This window comes from Bipolaris maydis, assembly GCF_028858645.1.
Source record: "Bipolaris maydis strain C4 unplaced genomic scaffold PSV08scaffold_17, whole genome shotgun sequence".
Taxonomy (NCBI): domain Eukaryota; kingdom Fungi; phylum Ascomycota; class Dothideomycetes; order Pleosporales; family Pleosporaceae; genus Bipolaris; species Bipolaris maydis.
Genome location: NW_027093873.1, coordinates 149,250 through 167,299, shown reverse-complemented (window position 1 = coordinate 167,299; position 18,050 = coordinate 149,250). Strand labels below are relative to the sequence as shown.

Here is an 18,050-nt window from a genome sequence, read left to right as displayed (position 1 = left end):
CTTCTTAGACACCGACACGTATTCGACGTACTACATACAGTACATACGCGCCGGCCGGACGAGAGCGGCGGCACGATTCTCGGCCTTGCCTTCCGGATTGTTGTACTTTGTACGTACGTACGAACACCCAAGACCGCCGCGGTCCGGCATCGAGACCGTGCTAGACTCGCTAGACCATCTCCGGTTCGGGCAGAAAGCAGCAGAGCATCGATGCCGTGGGACTTTGAAAATGCACAAAACACGCAACTTCGGAGGCTAGATTTCGTATATCACGTACACTAGCTGAGAAGAGAGACCGAGCTGAAAAGAAGACGGCCCACGTCGAAAGTGCCAAGAGAAGCACGCCATGCGGGAGATGGTGCAACGATATGTTCAAGGGTATGGTGAGTCGGTAGAGCCGGCTAGGTAGTGTGCACAGAAGCAAAAAAAAAACCCAAGTGCATGTCGGTTGCAATAGACAGCGCTTCCTCGGGAAGTGGAGGAAATGATGATGAAGAAGCATTGTCGCTACGCGACTCATTGAACGATAAACCCAATTTTGTGTAATTATGATCATGTAGTGTATGAAGAAGCAAAAAAAAAAGTGGTTTGTGACCGACCGGGTAAATTATGTCCGAGGCGAGTGACGAGCAAATGGCGCGAGCCGAGAAAAGCACACACAAAAAAAAGCTACGAAGGAAGAAGAAACTTTTTGGTTCTAGTCCGCCGAGTAAGATTACTAAGGAGACTACTGACGGGGGTGGAGAATAGTCTCATGGGAGTTCCTTCTCTAGTGTATACAACCTTACTCCAGTGTTCAAAGTTTGGTACCGCACAATGTTTAAAAATAGTAAGTAGTAGTAGTAGTTTGACACCAAACCAAAGAGACTAACTTGGTAAGTAAAACACGGAAGGGACATCACACACACACACATGGATCGAAAGAGAGAATAGATCGTGATCGATAAACGGCAAAAGCCATAGTAAGAACGAGGAGAAATTGAAGGCATTATCCCAGTTTACAAGTACATACATTACGTTTTCTAGTTTAGCTCAGCTTGAAGAATTATTCCGGCCGCCACCCACGGCCTCACTGACATTAGTAACATCGACACTGCCATCGCAATACTCGACCCAGCCATCGAGCTCGATCTTCTTTAGGACGGTGCTAAACCTGTCGCTGCCCGCGCCTTTGCCACTCTTTGCACAGTAGTCGGTCAGCACGTTTGCGCGCAATCCCTGCGCAGCACCCGCGCCATCCGGATACTCGATGTGGAATACGGGTTTCCCCGCATCGATGAAGGGCGCGAATTCGGCGCACTCGCTGTATTTGACGCACTCTTCGTTGACGGAGAAGTGCACAACGGGGAGTACCGTGGTGACGATGTCGCCGGCGTTCTTGAGGCCGAGTGCGAGGTTCAGCGGCGCCGTGATGTTGGATAGGTATTGCATGAAGGCGATGGAGTCGGCGGGGGTGAGACCGAGGCCGTTGTCGTTTTGCTTTTTTTTAAATTTCTCCGTTAGCAATTTTTGTAGTCATACTCGTTTCCCCCCCCCCCCCCCTTGTAGCACCCTTTCCAACTTTTTTTTTGTGTGGCTTGGTAACATGGTAAAGAAGTGGTGGTTGTGAGGTAGAGAAAAGAGAGAATAAAAAAAACAAAACTCACATAACCATCGACGTTATCGGGATCTACCCCGTCACACCCTTTTTCCTTGGCCAACTGTATCCTCGTCTTCATGATAGCCCGCACATTGTCGCTCTTGAGGTCAATCCATCTTTCACCGGCCCACCCATCAAGGGGCTTGCCTAGATCGGTATCTTTGAAGTCCTTGGCGTCGGTGCGCCAGTCCTCGTAACTGCCAGCGCTGAAGTAGCACAGCACTCTGATTCCCTGAGCGTGCAGCGTGTCGATTGTGGATTTGGGCGTGTCGAAGAGGTCGATGTCATAGACGCTGACGTTGGGGGTGAGGGCGTTGTTGGAGGAGACGTCTGGTGGGTGGTTGAGGATGATTTGCCAGGTTGAGGCGACCGAGGGGGTCCAGGTAAGGGTATTGTTTGGGGAGGGGAGAGGCGTGCTGCCACCGTTGTTGTTATTATCGTCGTCGTCGCCGCCAGAGTTGAGGCCTAGTCCTAGTCCTAGACCGAGGGCGAGGGCGAGGACAATGACAATGACGAGGGGGAGCACGATGCAGAGGATCTTGCGGCGGCGCGACCGCGTTGTCGCTGTGGGTTTGACGTCCATGATTATTTTCTCTGTTTTCTTTCTTTTTTTTCCTTCTCTTCTCTTCGTCCCTGGATTGTTTGCTTTGTTTCTTCTACTCGGATGGGGGACTACAGAGTTGTAGTACTCCGTTGGTGACGCTTTAGCCGAGAACTTTTAGGCGCCCCGGGGGCTCAGCGTATAGCACAAGAGAGTTTGCAAGGGGTGGCGCAGCGCGTATAGAAAATGGAATGTGTTGTCACGATGGAAGGGGACACAGCCAACTAAGTTGTTTTTTTTATTGAAGTTGGCCCGTAAGTCCAATAGCATCACGCCGCCATACGGAACAGCCTTCGTTCAGCTCTTGAGATGCAACCCCAGGCCAACACTCTGCATGGTTTGCAGAGTAAGAGGAAAAAAAGGGAGACGCGGCGTTAGCGGCGCAGTCGCGACGTGAGACCTTTTTCTTGTTCGGCACTTGCGGCTGAGGGATGCAAGGTGCATATGTAGTTAATATAAAGGATGTTAAATAAAACACGATCCTAGCTGGAGACGGAATAACGCCTGGGCTGCCGTGATGGTAGCGCGTGTGGCTGGTGCAAAGCCGGGGAAGTGGTTCCGGTTGGTGGAGCGGGTGGAGGGTAGCACGCCATCGTTGTCGCACAGGATACATTGCCACATGCGGACCTTGGGTATAGTAAGGCACGCCGTCAGGAAGTGCGGTCAACGGAGCTGACAGCCACTTCAGTGAACCACGTCCAAGCATGCATTAGCAGTTTCAGAGTGGCGCCTGTCGTTCAGACGGACCGGGGCGCTACACAACAACGTCCCGGGGACACGACGTATTCAATACTCGACCCCCGTCTTTGTGTGGTGGCTGGAACAGCGAAGCGACTTGGCGGCCAGCCTGAAATGCTGACCGCTTAAACTCCCGGCCAGCCATTGCAAGGCTACGCTAACGCCACTCCAGTAAAAAGCAAACATGTAGCATCGCATCGTAAGGCGGCATATACCTTTCGGTTTTTCTTTTAAGGGACCCACTCAGAGCACTTGCGAGTATTGTGTTCAAGCATTCCTATTAGACATTTGTGGCCATAATGTAATCACTAACAATGCAAACAAGTATTGGAAGACGGCCACTCCTCCTAGAGAGGCAATGCCGAAGAGAGCCTGTACGTCCTGCTCGCACCACTCATAGACACCCACAGCGTCAAGGGATCACTGCCTAGCTGCTCCCTGGTTGCGCCAGTTGAGTCTGCTACCGACCCTGGCACCGTGATTGGAATAGTTGTACCGCACGTGTTGCCGCCTGCCGTGAACACGCTCACAGACTCGATGCTTGCGCCATTGGCCGATGTCTTCCAGGTCATGCTGGGCCTGCACAGATCGCGCGTCTGCCGGTTCAGGAATTGCTGGGCCATGTCGTCATGCTTAAGCGTCTTCATGGGCCAGGTCGTCCTAGAGAGGTGTGTCAGCATTGCTTAATCGAATGCGGCCATGATTGACGTACAAGCGTGTCATCTCACTGGTCACAACCTCGAGCCACGACATGAGTAGCGAGAATTGGCCAGTCTTGCCATTAATAGTCGTCGTTGGCACGTCAGCAACCCGCATGTTAGCCTGGTGGAACATGTACCTGCGTGATGTCTCAGTAAACTTTCTCCAAGCGGACACGAGCGGAGAACTCACGGATCCCAGTGCAGCCCAAAAAGATTGCGTATAGCAGTATCCCGGGCATTGTCCAATAGATCGTCGAATGTACCAGCGCCAGCAGACGTATCAATCCATTCCTGCGTAGTGCAGGCAGGGAGATCGCAGTTGTAGTAAATCAGAGTAGCCCAACGTGGCATGATGTTCAGCCCAGCGTACCCATTGAACGACGTCGTCGTGGCCAATGGCCAGAACGAGCTCTGGTTGTTGCGGAGACGTGGGCGGGTGTTGTCGCCAACAACATTGGCAATACCATTGTCCATCCATGCCTTGATGGCGTCGCCGTTGAACAGACCAGTGATGGCAGGTGGAATGAGACCCTTGGTACTCCATCGCTGAGCAGCGTCGAGTCCGACTTGCTTCAGCCAGGCCCTGTTGAAGGAAATTTCTTTTGATGTGTCCGCATAGGTGGCATTGGTCAAGTCCATGTGTGAGCTAGCGTCTTGTCAGCAGTGGCCAGGGTCTTAGTAGCAATTGTACACGTACAATGTGTGGGAAATATGAGCAAAAGAGTCGCGGTTCGATGTCACTGCAAACCAGTTCTCAAGTGGATCAATCTGGGCACACTGAAGACTCCAGGTGTATGAAGTGGGTGTCGTAGGCCAAATGTTCACGCCGGTACCAATGGGCTTGGTGTATTCCGGGCTGCCGTCAGGCTGATCAGCGTACTCAATAGCCCGGGCAGGGCTGCAGCGTGTCTGGCCTAGGTCCGTGTATGCAGATGCTTCAATGTCACCGTTACCGTTGTGGCCAATCTCAATGAAGAACTCGGATCCCGCGGGCAGCCTTGCGTTGAGCGCAGCCTGCCATGTCACGTGGGCCGTGAGATCCTGTGGCGTGACGCGGAAGTCTTGGCCTTCTGGACGGTACAAGCTCGTCTCCAGGAACATGTCGTCAACTTGCGTGTTGAGGTAGATTCTCCTGAAACCAAGGAAGAGGCCCCTGGTGATCCAAGTGATCCACGCGTGTTGCAGAATGTTGCTGGATGGCGCCCAATCTAGCGCAAATGGAAGAAACCATGCCATCTGCTGGCGTGCGCCAATCTGGTTGATGACTGCAGCAGTACCGGCATTGGAAAAACTAGCAAATTCCCATGCAATTGAAGAGTTTGTGATGTTGGCCGGAGTATGGTAGATGCTAGCAATGCTTATCGGCACACCCCTGTCATCATGATTAGTCCTGTGTGTACCTCGTGTTTCTGGCTATCAACGTTTGCCACCAGCGCCGCTTGTGGAAGCTGAGCAGGCATCGTTGCAAATTGTTGCAATTGGGGTAAAGGGGTCGTTTTGCACTTACGTCTTGAGATTGGCTGAAGGGAAGGCACTTGTGTTGGTAAAGGTGACTGGTTGATCGTCCAAGCTGCCACCAGTGCTAACAACACCAAATTCAGTGGTAGGAAAGACGTCCAAGCGGACCATCCTCACACCAAAGTTGGTCTGATAAGCGTACAACTGGTTCCATTGAGCGGTTGTAAGTGCGCTTTGGTACGAGTCGTTGTAGTTGTAGCTGACTTCGCCCACGACAACGATACCACCGTAGTTGCCATTTGTTGCAGAGGCATTGAGAAGGGGAAGATTGGCGATACCAGCCTGGGGGACAAGTAGGGTCTCATAGGGTATGCCATAGCCTTGAAGACCAAGTGAGGCGCTGTTAAGCGCGGAAGTTGCATCGCGAGCGATGACCAAAACGGTGCTTGAGACCGTTGCGCTTCCCACAAACGCTGACACTGGTTGCAGCACGAAAGAAAGAGAGGAGACTAAGCATGCCCGCAATAACGAGCGAGAATAGGACGACATGATTAAAAAAGAAGTGAAACAATGGATGCTTGAAGTGGCTGTCTCTGAGGAATCTAGGCATATTAATAAACAAGGCTCGGCAAAATTTATCCCATAGGTCACCTCTAGTATAACGGTCCAGATGCGGTAAATGATCTAGGGACTATTGATTTTCCATTTTTGTTTCCACCACATTGAAAGTTACGAAGTGTAGTCGAATCTAGTCTCAGGCGTACCACGGCATTGAGTTCAGCTTGACGCCTCCAAAAATCGTGGAGGTGGTAAAACCGGGGAGGAGCTTGCTGACATGAAATGGGGCGTACTATTAACCTTGGCCAGCACACTATTGCCAACTCCTCAGGTGATGCCGGTTGAGGAGAGAAGGCTGATGCCAAGTGAAAGTGCCGTGACGCCGCTGTGGATCGTGAAGGACAAGCACATTGTAGGATCACGCTTCAACTCTCGGCTTTGGTTTCAACCAGGTCGCTGGGTACTTACCGGGGCAGTTTAGCAGAGCGAGATTGAAGATATTGCTACTATGTGCTCAGGCTGTAGTGACAATAGAGGACCAGGGGTGCGGGCACGTACTATACGTAAGCGGGTGGAGAGAGCCGCCGTATGTTGAGGAGATCCCTGGCCAGTGTCTACCTTAGTGGTGTGTGCCTGCTGTCCCAGCAGGCGCCTGGCTGCAGTCAGCCTGTGGTGGATCGGGCCAGGGTCAGGGCCAGGGCAAGAGCCTGTTGCATTGCCTTGCATGAGCGCCGGAGACAAGGCCGGAGCGAGTGCCATATTAGATGAAGTCTGATATTAACGTCGTAGTGTGGAGGAGGTTAGGCTAAAAGGCCTGCCGGGCGGGACGCTACAAGTGGAGAGCCAAATTTAGCGCGCACAGACCAGGGTGAGGGAAACCCTGACATGTCAGCCTCGCCACGGACAGCTCCTCCTGTCCACCACTCTTACCACGTCGCCACCAAGATCCACCGTCGCCGAACCTAGGATCCCGCTTTGGTCGGGTTGCAGTCCCCGGTCGTGTCCGGGATAGATGAATCTGGCCACTATAATCCCGCTAGTGCACTATGTCCATGCTTTTGCCTTTGCCCGGCCCAAAGGCTTCGTGCTCACCAGGCCGCTCACTGTCATCTCGAGGGCCCGCCAAGCGCCGTATTGCGATATTCTCGAAGGATGAGACCGCCTTCTCTGACTGCTGCAGATCCTGCAGTGGACATTGCTTCGGCTAGCCACTGGCCATGGTTGCCAATGCACTGCCAGATCGACGGCTAACTAACACCTGACTGTACTCTAGCATACGAAGCACACCATGCACCTCTTGACCAGCTCTCAGCTGGCTTTCACCAGTCGACTGCCAGTATTTGCCAGCCGTTCTTGTTGTGTGCTTGCCGCCGACTCGCCCTCGTTGTGACACCACTCCTCCATGCAGCGGGCTGTCGCCCTCTTGTTTTTTACTTGATAGCCCATCTTATACCCAATGCCTCTTGTCACCTGCCCAGCATAGGAAACTGTAAAGTCTGTTCAGATTACAACTGTCAGCATATAGGCGCATGCCTTGTAGTCGGACCAGGTCCACGCCGTCGCAACCATGGCAAAGCCCGACGTTCTAGGTATCGAAGCCTTCAAGGATGGCACGCGAATCCGGGACTGGTGGGATTGGACTCTCATTGCCATCATTGCTGCCAGCGGATTTGTCGGCCTTGTCGCTCTCGTTTGGTCGACTTATCGTTCTCTTCGAAAAGTGCTCAAGGTATGAAAAGCTGCTGCACCGACATGCGCCCAAACTGACAAATCCTGCAGGAGGATGAAGACGAAACTGCCTTGCCACGGTCTGTACAAGAGCGCATTCATCTCCTGTCAAACAGCTCAAGCGTCGTTCGTGTTACGCACGCGCTCCCCGCCAAACCTTCATCTTTTGGCGTCTACCTTGGCGCATTGCAAACCCCAGTCACTCCAGAGGAGGCCCAGGTTCTATCGCAATGGGAAGCGCTCGTCTTGGATTACCGGCAGACTGGTATCCTGGAGGCCGTCAGCAATGATGCTGTTCCCATGGGCCCTTACATTATCGCGCGACTCGATCTATCCCATGTTATCACTTCGGCCGTAAAGGGCACTGAGTTGGACCTGTCACAAGCAATATATCTCTTGTCTTGCACAATCGAACAGAACTTGCGACGGCCAGACCAGAAGCGATACTTCACTGGTGTTCTCATTGCCGAATGGCGCAACCGCGTTCCCATCGCTTTGCTGCATGGCCTCACAAAACTTCTTTCAGCCCATGGCTTGGATAGTTATCTGGAGATCGGTGCTCCCGACTTCTTGGATGGTGTAAAGAAACTCGACCTCTCGCTCTTTGCCGGCGTAGTGGTTCGCAATGGTACGATCAAGTCGAATGGCGAGCGTCGCGATTTCTTCGACATGGACAAGATGAAGACGACAACCAGGTCATTTGTTTCCCAAGCTTGCCAACGTTCATTTGTCACAATGATGTGGGATACAGTGGATGATAATGCCGAACTGTCGCATGCTGTTCTTAGGAGAGCGCACATGTGGTGCAGTTATCACGGCGCAGTGCCCTACTTCCCACGGCAGTGCGCCCTAACCAACATCTACGATGTCAGCTCCTGCGAGGAGCCCTTGGCCGCTTTCCAATGGTTGAAGACTCGAAAGGTCATGGATGTTCATGACAAGTACCGAACTGCTCGTACGATTTCGCCTGGATTTTCCAGTCTTTTTGACGACTACGTGCCGCTACAAGAAATTTTCCCTCTCTTGGCTGACACGCTCGCCGGCCTTGATGGAGACATGCCTAACGACGACGACTCATCCAGTACCCTTACACTTACTGTGGAGTATCCCGAGGTTGATGAGAATGGAGTGTTGGTTCCCCAAGAACCCTCATCACCCACGAGTTTGGGGCTCGACTGGACCATGGCAGTGGAAAAGCACACCGACAACCCACTTTCATGTTCTTTCGACGGATCACCATATTCATCTCTAGGGTGCTTTCCAATTGGTATTGATGCTTCCAAAGCAGATTTCGATCGCGTCCTCAAGTCACAGCGGCATCTGCGGGATCTCAAGTTGCTTAGCCGTCTCCCTGTGGAACAGTTCAGTGCCACTGCTGAGACACTCAGCCGCTACGCTTCTAGCAGCAGTCACTTTCTGAACCTTGTCCCTACTATGAGAGAGGCTATATTAGCTCTTGTAGAAGCATTGGACCATGCTGTTGAGGATGGTGCCGACCCTTACCGATTCCAAGCATATTCTGCACTTGATTCAGGATTTCATACTCCCAACGGCGCCTCATTTTGGGGAGTGTGGGAACTAGACCCTCGGACTAAAGCTATCATCATATATGTGTCCAAATCTGTACAGGATGTCAAAGGAGTTCTGCTTCACACATACCTGAGTATGATGGGCTTTTCTAGGTACCAGTGTTTCCTTGCGGAATACGGTCTTAGCGAATTTGCTGCCGGATCATTTTCACCAGAACGACTACCGGATCGGCTAGTTCAAGATCTGGATCTTCTTTCGTCCTCAGAGCTTCTAAATTACCTGCAGCATATTCGTTATTCAGAATGGGAAGAGGAATGCTCGCTGCTCCCTGCGATTCGCGAACGCTGTAAGGAGTTGTTGATTGATGTACCTACGTATCATCAGTTTAAGCAACTGAGCAACGTAGACTACATTGGCGAAAAAGTCACCGACGAGGAGCTAGTGAACGCGAAACTCAAATGGTATCGACTCTCGCGCGTGCCGACTCTTGATGAGGCGCAAGCTTTACAACTCTTCAGACACATCAATGAGGTGTTTACCAGCATACTATGGTGGAGGGATCACCAGAAGCTTGATACCATCACTTCAGCCATCACAGACATCACCAGCCGGGGAACACTCGACTCGGCGGCTGACTTTGTCCTTTTCTGTATCTTCTGTGCAGCCAGGAAAGCCGGATTCGAAGAAGTCTACATTGAGGTCTCAGACAGGAACCCACTCTTCAACCAGTATTCCGATCAGAGTGCGGCATTCGCAGAACTGTTTGCGCTAGGATCTCGATGTGAAGCTTATTTCGATATCAAGCCTAGCGACATGGGTATCTTGCTATCGGAGAAACATAGGGCGTACTACAACCAAGAAGAACACCAGCCTCCGATGTGGATCTTCAATGCGCCTTCATTTGCCTCCGCTTATGCTGCAGCCCAGACAGATATCGACCCTGAGCAGAAGGCCTCCGTCATGCCTGCCTATCGTCGCTTTACTTTCCTCAGTGTCTTCGCAATTCCTGCCCTTGTCGATATTGTGCTTCTCTCCACTACCGGGCACGGCCTTTACCTCAGTGTGAGGATGACTGAAGACGACAGGTACTATGCTACGCTGGCATTGATGTGCTCATTGCTGCTCTCTGGCGCTATAGGAACTTGGATCTCTATTGGTGGCACATACTACCTCATTTCCATGGCATTCTCCGCAGCCAACATGTTTGTCCTCACACGATTGGTTGGTGGCCTGGCTTTTACTCTTGCTGGATGTCTTCTTGGATTTATCGTCATTTCGGCTGTATCAGGACCCGGTCACGGCGCCGTCTTCTTCTTCTACCTCTTTGGACTGACTACATACCTGACCGTCCTGGCTGTGCTTTCCACGTATCAGATTCCTGGATCCAGCTTCCTCAACGGCCGAAAAATCATCATTATGGTCATTCCAACCTTGGTGATCTCCCCTATTCTGACCATCTTCATTGGGATGAAGGGCCATGACATTTATCTCTATCTGGGTGTTTTGTATATCTTCGTTACCCTTTTGATTCTTGGCACCAGACGCGTGGCAACCCAATGGGTAACCTGGTATCACAACATCAAGACACTCAACGATTCGGATATCAAGAACTGGTATATGAAATTGCACTCTGAAAGGGAGCAGGAAGCGACCGCCCTCAAAAACAGAGGTCAAAGCAAGGGTCCAGCTATATCAACTGTCGCGGGCGGATCCCTCGTTGCCTCCTCGGAGGGGTCTTTTAGTGAGCCAGATATCTTCCAGGGCATGAGCGAACCAGCCATTCTGGCATTGTGCCGCAACGCTCTTCATGAAGCCGTCCTAAAAGAACATGGACGTCATTTCTGGCAGAAGTCCACAAAAGATAGCTTCGTGAAACAACTCGCTGGCTGCTGGGATTCGACTTTGTTTTTGCTGGATTGGTACGCTCGCATAACAGACACCAAGCGACCAATTCCGTACAGTTCGACTTGGAACCTCGAAACCCAAGTCGCGTTGGAGAGTATGCAACAATCGCAGAAAGGAATTCGTCTCCACAATTCGTTCATTCACTGGCGAACAGCAGGTGATGAAATCTACTGCGGTATCCTTTACTTCCTGGTCGCACTCATGGACCGTTGGTTGGACATATTGAACGGGGGCCAGATAGTGGATATGCCAGGAGCAGATAGTCCTGTTCAATTGTCGGCTGGTCTTGGACTTGCATACGACTTTGCAGGTGAGATGGACACGGCGCTCCGCCTATCAGTCGGTTTTGGACTCGCGTACTACCTGATTGGAGCTGTCCTACTCGACTACAAGGCTCAGCATCTACACACCCTGTCGGAGCAGATGGCACCCATCTCAATTGAAAACACGCAACAGATCAAACAAGCCAAGGCTAACGATCTGAAATTCAGGCGTCATCTCTACTTCAATACCTTGTGTCGCTTCATCGGCGTCCATGTGTGGGCGCTTGCTTTCTGCACTGCCCTCATCTGGATCTTCAATAGCTCGTCCATTGGGCTGACCCTGTTCCTGTCCTACGTTGGTGCTTACACTGGACTCTTGCTGTATCAGTACAACAAGATCTTCTCTGGCCCGCACGCACTCATGCCATTGCTAGCAGCTGTTGTGGTTGGTTTGATAGTAGGCAACGTACTCTTGGCGGTCTTCCCTGGTTTCCTCTATGACAGGATTATCGCTCTTGCCGCGTCAACTTGGACAGCAGCCCTTCTTTCATTCCGAACTGCCAAACTAGGCATGCCAGAAGCTCTAGACTTCAGCAAATGGGTCTCGGAGTCATTTTCATCAGCCAAGCGTTCCAAAAAGGCAGCAAACACTGTGAATGCACAACCTGATGATGGAACAGAGTCACCAATGAGCGACAAGTTCCACGCCTACAACAGCGGCAACAGCGATTCCGAATACAGTCAAAGCGAGCTCCGCGCATACTGCAACATGATTCGAGCTGCTGCAAAAGAGAACAGATACCGTGTCAATCCAGTTGGTCAACCCGGTGATCAAATCGTTGCGTTGCTGCTATCATGCACTCACGATAGTCTTTCAAGGCAAGCTTTACAAGCTTTCCCGGCCATGCCATCAACAATTCAGCGAATCGTGTCGGCTTGGAGAAATGGGCAAATCGATGTCTTCATTGTCCCTCTCCAGGCGGTCGTCAACTTCAATAACGATCTTCGTGCCATTTCGCACTTTGCCGACGGTCATTTGACGCTGTATATAACGTCGGATGCGAAGGGCCCAGGCTTTGGCCAAACGAACGTGAGCAGCAACTGCACTGCTATTGCCGAAACTTTACTTCATGCGTGCATGGAAACATTCCTCGAGACCCCGCACTCACAAGCTGAGATTGCGGAATCCATTCTTGCATGCAGGGAGAACGACGGTGAGCAGTATGCTATCTCAGAGTGCAACAGACGCTCGATGCCGGCATTGGTTGCTGGGCAAGACGCTTTGTCGTATGGAAAGGCCTGCCGCAGAGAACTTTTGCGAAATTTGTGCCTTGGATTCGACTGTGAAACGCAGTGGGATAGCTTGCCATTGGACATACGACGACTGTTTTTCCGACGTTGTCTCGGCATCCGAGCACCTTACACGAACAAGGAACTATCCTGGATCCACGAAAACATCCGCACCGAAGAGTCCTGTGCAATTCTCTCAGTCATCGCACGCTATGATCTAGGAGCCTACTTGGCAGTTGTCAAGTACAGCTACTTTAGGAATCGAGGCGATCAATCACTCTCCAACAAAGAATATCGTCAAGTCACTGCGGATATCCAAACGGCGTATCATCCGGTCCTCAATCGCTCCGCCGTTTCGATGTTTAGCTTGTTCACTGAATACATCCGCCTTCCGGTTGCTTATGTGTATCACTGTGCTGGAACCTGGGTAAAGTTCTTTGTTCTGGCGTGTATGGCCGATCCCGAGTATCAGCGTGAGCTGAACGGGGCACTACTGCACAAACCGTGGATCGTTGCCAAGCCAACTACATTTCTTCTCACGGGACTGTGGATATACAGCCGACGTGCAATGTCCATAGCTCTGCCGTTCTTCCTCTACCATCGTCGTAAAGATATTGCAGGCCTAGCAGGAACCGTCAAGGGAAGTTTGATCATCCAGAGAAAGAACCGCTTGGTCATTCAAAGTGCCGGAGAGACTGAGACGGCTTTCGTCCACCCTGACAAAGACGGCGGCTTCAAGTTGATCTTCTATTCAGGCGCTCTCAAAACCGAGCCGACTTGGGGTCAGATTCGTGTTTCTCACTACGATAAAGAGATGCGCATCAAGCTACGACAAGAGTGGAAGAATGGCTCAGTCACCAATGAGTTTACTTACGAATATGAAACGAACCAAACGCAAAGCAAGATCAAGATTTCCAAAGTACGGTCAACCAAGATCCCCCTCAGCCGGATTTGCGGCAAAGGCGAAAACGACGGAGCAAAGGTCTTGTACAACCACAAAGGCCATATTGAATCTGGAAGTTACATCAGCCACAACAACCTTGTACGCTTCAAATACCACTACCGAAAGAACGCCAAGTACGACGATGAACTCCTTCGTGCCGAGTTCGTGCTTCCACATATGTCGGCCAATGTCAGCTGGTGCGCGCCTCCTGTTCGCCATGCCGAGAAGACGGAGCGTTGGATACCTACCCCACGTGTGCATGAAGCGACCTTCGTCCAAGGTGCCGACGTTTACGAATGCACATGGTTTTATGATCACAAGTTCCACCCAACGATTACAACCAAGCTCAACGGCATAATGGTTGATACACCAGACATGATCCGTCACGATTGGCTTGGTGTTCTCAAGAAGCCCACCCGCTGCACTTTCGCTGATGAAAACCCTCTACTGGCATTCAAAACTCCGACCTCGAACTTCTTGGGCCGGTTGTTCCGAAGGAACATCAAGCAGCAAGAGATCTCTACTTCGAGAGCTCGATCTCATCTCTGGAAGGCTTGGAAGAAGCGTAATGACCTTGATGGAGTCGTCATTCGCTGGGTCGACGAGGAACTGATCCGGAAGGAGGCTCTGCTAAGACCTTACTGGAGACGCCGTGATCGTGGAAGTCTGGTCAAAGCAGAAGACTACCTTGCCCTACACGCCGATGCCATCATGGCCAGCTCAGATCTCACTAGCGATATCAGCGCGTGGACCCCTCTAGCCATCCGCATGAGCGACCTGTTCAGTTTCGGTCAAGGTGGAGATGCTGTCGTTTTCACCAGGACTAAGGCACTGCAACGCGATACCGATAACTCACTACACGTCATTGCTGTCGACACTGGAACCTGGCCAAACGAAGGTGGTGGTGTCTCAGCATGTCGCCGAGATCTCATCAACAACCTTCGCACTATCAAATGGCACATGGTCGTGGAATCAGCTAACGACTTTGGACTGCCAAAGCATCAGACTGAGGAGAACGTCGAATCCCTGAAGATCATTCCCCTATGGGGCCTGGACTTTATGCATCCCAACCACGGCATGTTCACCAACAAGCTGGACAGCGAGGTTGACCATCTCGTCAAGGCAGCAACTTTGACTGACATTGAGACAAACTTCATTCCTACGCTGACCGCTCTTGTCCGCGGAGCGCGAGCTACTACCATGACTTCTGCAGATGTCAAGCAGGCAACACGTGCTTTGGTTAACCTCAACACATACTTCCAAGATTCGCGCCACTGGAAAGAGGTTTGGACTAGCGACATCGTCAAAGACTCTTGGAGGAAGCTGTGGCTGACAGACGACATGCCGAATGCCCAACCGGCAAAGGATTGGTTCCGTACCGAGTTGCCAACACTTGGCCACTTTGACACTGCTTTGGAACTGTGGTATAGGTGTAAGTAGAAGCTGCCAGCGTACATTGAGTGAAACTAACATTTACAGATCTCTTCATCTTCTCCATTCCGATCCCCGACAAGATCCCGCATGTTTTCCAAGCCTCTCACCACAGTGTCTCTGCGTCTTATGGTATCGTTTGCAAGCTCAAGCGCAACTGTACTCTCCAGATCTGGGACCATGCCATCTCCTGGCGTGAGACTAACCTCTATTTGTCATCGGCCATGTGCACTCTACCACCCTTTATCCGAAACTCGCTGCTAGGCCTGATGAAGCTGACCTCGTGTCTCATTCTTCATCACGCCGATCAGATCCTTCCATGTGCAGGTACGTATATATATCCCTTGAGTTTGTCGCTCTCAACTAACTCCTTTCTCTCAGACTTCTTCAACCCAGGATGGGAGATTGAAATTGGAAGCGCAAAAGGACAGCTCACACATCGCAACGTCTTCAAGCGCAAGGTCGATCCTATTGTCAACGGTATCACTGATATGACAAAGTTCGCTCCAGTCACGGAGATCAAGGCAAAGACACCAACTGTGACCATGTTGTCCCACGTCTGGTTTGCCAAGGACATCAAGACGGCTCTGCTGGCCGCCGACATTATTACAAACGAGTGGGGTTTCAAAGACTATAAGCTTGACATTTACGGTGCTCTCAACAAATCTCCTGTCTACTCTTCCGAGTGTCAAGAGATTCTCGCCTGTAAGGGTCTGGGCCAGAACGTCACCATGCGCGGTACAGCGGATCCAGCAATGGTTCTTGCAAACACCTGGCTGTTCCTCAACTCATCGGTTTCCGAAGGTCTGCCTCTCGCACTTGGAGAAGCTGCGTTGACTGGAGCCCCTGTTGTCTGCACTGATGTGGGTGCGTCTTTGCGCGTGCTCACCGATCCCGATGATGGAAAACGTTACAGCGAAGTTGTTGCTCCAAACGATGCATACGGCCTGGCTCGCGCCCAGATCAATCTCCTCGCCATGCTAGACGAATGGGCACAGTATGCCGAAGACGGCCCTGGTGTCGCTGCTCCAGTCCTCCCCCACAAGCCCACACCCAAAGACGTCGAAATCATCACCCGCCGCATGTACGAGAAATCCGACCACCGCCGCAAACTCGGCATGATGGCCCGTAACATTGTCCAAAAGTCGTTTGGCGGCGAGCGCTACCTCCGCGAGCACGAGCAAATGCTCTGGATTGGCAAGTCCTTCTACGAAATGCTCGACTTTGAAAAGCAAACCCCTCCGCCCCGAAACCCAGCGCGCATGTTGTCGCTTGGCCGCACCCGCACCGTGCCGCAGCGCGACACCATGGACACAACCTCGAGCAGCATCTTCGATCCGCAAATGGAAAAGATGATGCATCCCCGTCGTCCTTTTGCTCAACATCGCGCTTCGGCTGCTACGTCCTTTTCGTCCGTCTACATTGACGACGAAGATGACTCGGGCCCTTCATCCCGCTACTCGCCCGACCTTCCCTGGGAATCTGAAGCCTGGGACACGCAGCCCGGCTCGGCTGGCGCAAGCACAAAGTACGCTACCTCTGAGAGCGACGAGTGGGCTCTCCCTGTTATCCCGCGCCCGACTCGAACGTACTCTGGCACGCACATTGCGCCGATGCGTACACCGTCGTCGTCGGTGGCTCCCGCCAAGGGCAAGCGCCCCATGCAGTTCCAGTACGCGGGCTCCATGGCTAGAGAGGACACTGGTAATGGCATGTTGGATCCCCGCCGCGATGTCCTGGCACGACAGAGCTGGGCGCCTAATAGTGGACGGAGTAGTTTGAGGAGGAGTCATTTGAATGAGATGGAACTCGCCTAAAGTTAATCTTCCTACTTATGACCATGGGAAAGTTCTCTTCTTTTTTTTTTCTCTCTCTTAACACTCATGACCTTGAGATATTTTACCGACGTATATTCGACTCGGATGGATTAGTTTATGTCTGATTGTTTGTCCTGTTTAATGTCTTTTTTTTTGTTTTTTTTTAGGAGAGAAAAGCATAGCATTGCCTGTTTTTTGTTTTTTTTTATTAAAGCGATTGCATCTTTTTGTTTAAACTGCGTTTAGCGTAGCGCTTTTTGCTTTGATGAAGAGATATATTCCCACAAGAAAGAGAGACAGAGAGAATGAATGGAGATTTAGTACGACAGTAGTCATATACATAGTAGAATGTTGAAAGATTCGTATTCTTTGGTGAAAGATGGTGCTTCTTGAGTTGTATGTGATCATATCTGATGTATGTAATGGAAAGTGGAAGAAGATGTATTGGTTGAGGTTGGCTTTGCAATGTGCATGCAGGATGTAGGGTGTATATTCATTGTAGTAGTACAGATTTTAGACTTTGTTGCAACAAAGGGATACGAGGTTGATATTGTCCAATGTACATTCAAACGTTGATTGAACAATGAGATGTATCAGGCAAGGAGGGAGATCAGACGAGGTCGGGTGGGGGGTGTTTTTTTTTTCAGGCACGGGGTGCAAAGTTTTCATCATGTCTAGTTACCCTTGTTTGACCAGTTTTATCTTGGCTCGAAGCAGGTACGTAGGTAATGTGCGCGGCGAGGAACTTGTTTTTGGCGGCATCGTCGTTGGAGGCGGTAGTGCGATTGCGAAGGATATGGTGGTGATTGAATCTGAGCGTTTGACGTCTATGCAAGCCTCCCCCACAGGGCGTGCAGGCGGGGCGAAGCGTAAGGCTTGTTATAGGTGCTTGGGATGTCCTAGTCAACAGAGGTTTGCCTCCAAGGTGACAGATTGTGCAGATACTCATCCGCTGGTTGAGAAGCATTCTGTACTGTCACGTGCCCACGAGAGATGAAAGTAATACGGTGAGAAGCGGGGGCATTGGAGCGGTTTACAGTAAAAAGGTCACAAGAGTAAAAGTGGTTGGAGAGTTATGGAGAGAAGAGTGCGCAGGTGCAATTACGTGTGCTGAGTGAGAAGGTGAGTGCCGCGGGGTTTATTGATCGAGATGGGATGGACATGCGCGAGATGATGAGGCAGATGAAAGGGGAGATTGTGGAATGATGGGTTTGGTAGCGTGTTAGATACTGATCATTGTTTTTGATCGGATTCCGTGGAAAGATGGGAACGAGGGATTGGTGGTGGCCACGAGGACCTTATAATCTCTCGGGGATTATCAAAGGTGGTTTGTTCCGTCGTGACAATGAGAAGCGCCGTTCACAGGGTAGTATGACTAGTAAAATGAGGTACAAACCTGGCATATCTTGAATAACCCCCTTTTCCGACGTCTATACCGGATTTTTCCT

At 51.3% G+C, this 18,050-nt stretch overlaps 2 protein-coding genes across 2 annotated transcripts; one reads left to right on the top strand and one right to left on the bottom strand.

Moving 5' to 3' along the window:
- Nucleotides 1-1,032: 1,032 nt before the first annotated feature.
- PSV08DRAFT_374832 (extracellular serine-rich protein) lies at nucleotides 1,033-5,686 on the bottom strand (the record flags this gene model as incomplete). Its single annotated transcript, XM_014222328.2, has 7 exons — nucleotides 1,033-1,479; nucleotides 1,647-2,284; nucleotides 3,370-3,638; nucleotides 3,691-3,816; nucleotides 3,870-4,325; nucleotides 4,377-5,051; nucleotides 5,187-5,686. 7 exons carry the CDS (start codon nucleotides 5,684-5,686, stop codon nucleotides 1,033-1,035), a joined length of 3,111 nt encoding a protein of 1,036 aa, XP_014077803.2.
- Nucleotides 5,687-7,262: 1,576 nt separating this feature from the next.
- Nucleotides 7,263-16,980, top strand: PSV08DRAFT_211206 (glycosyltransferase; the record flags this gene model as incomplete). Its single annotated transcript, XM_014222327.1, has 4 exons — nucleotides 7,263-7,424; nucleotides 7,475-14,729; nucleotides 14,834-15,112; nucleotides 15,167-16,980. The coding sequence occupies 4 exons, from the start codon at nucleotides 7,263-7,265 to the stop codon at nucleotides 16,600-16,602; spliced, it is 9,132 nt and encodes a 3,043-aa protein (XP_014077802.1). The 3' UTR covers nucleotides 16,603-16,980.
- Nucleotides 16,981-18,050: the final 1,070 nt, after the last annotated feature.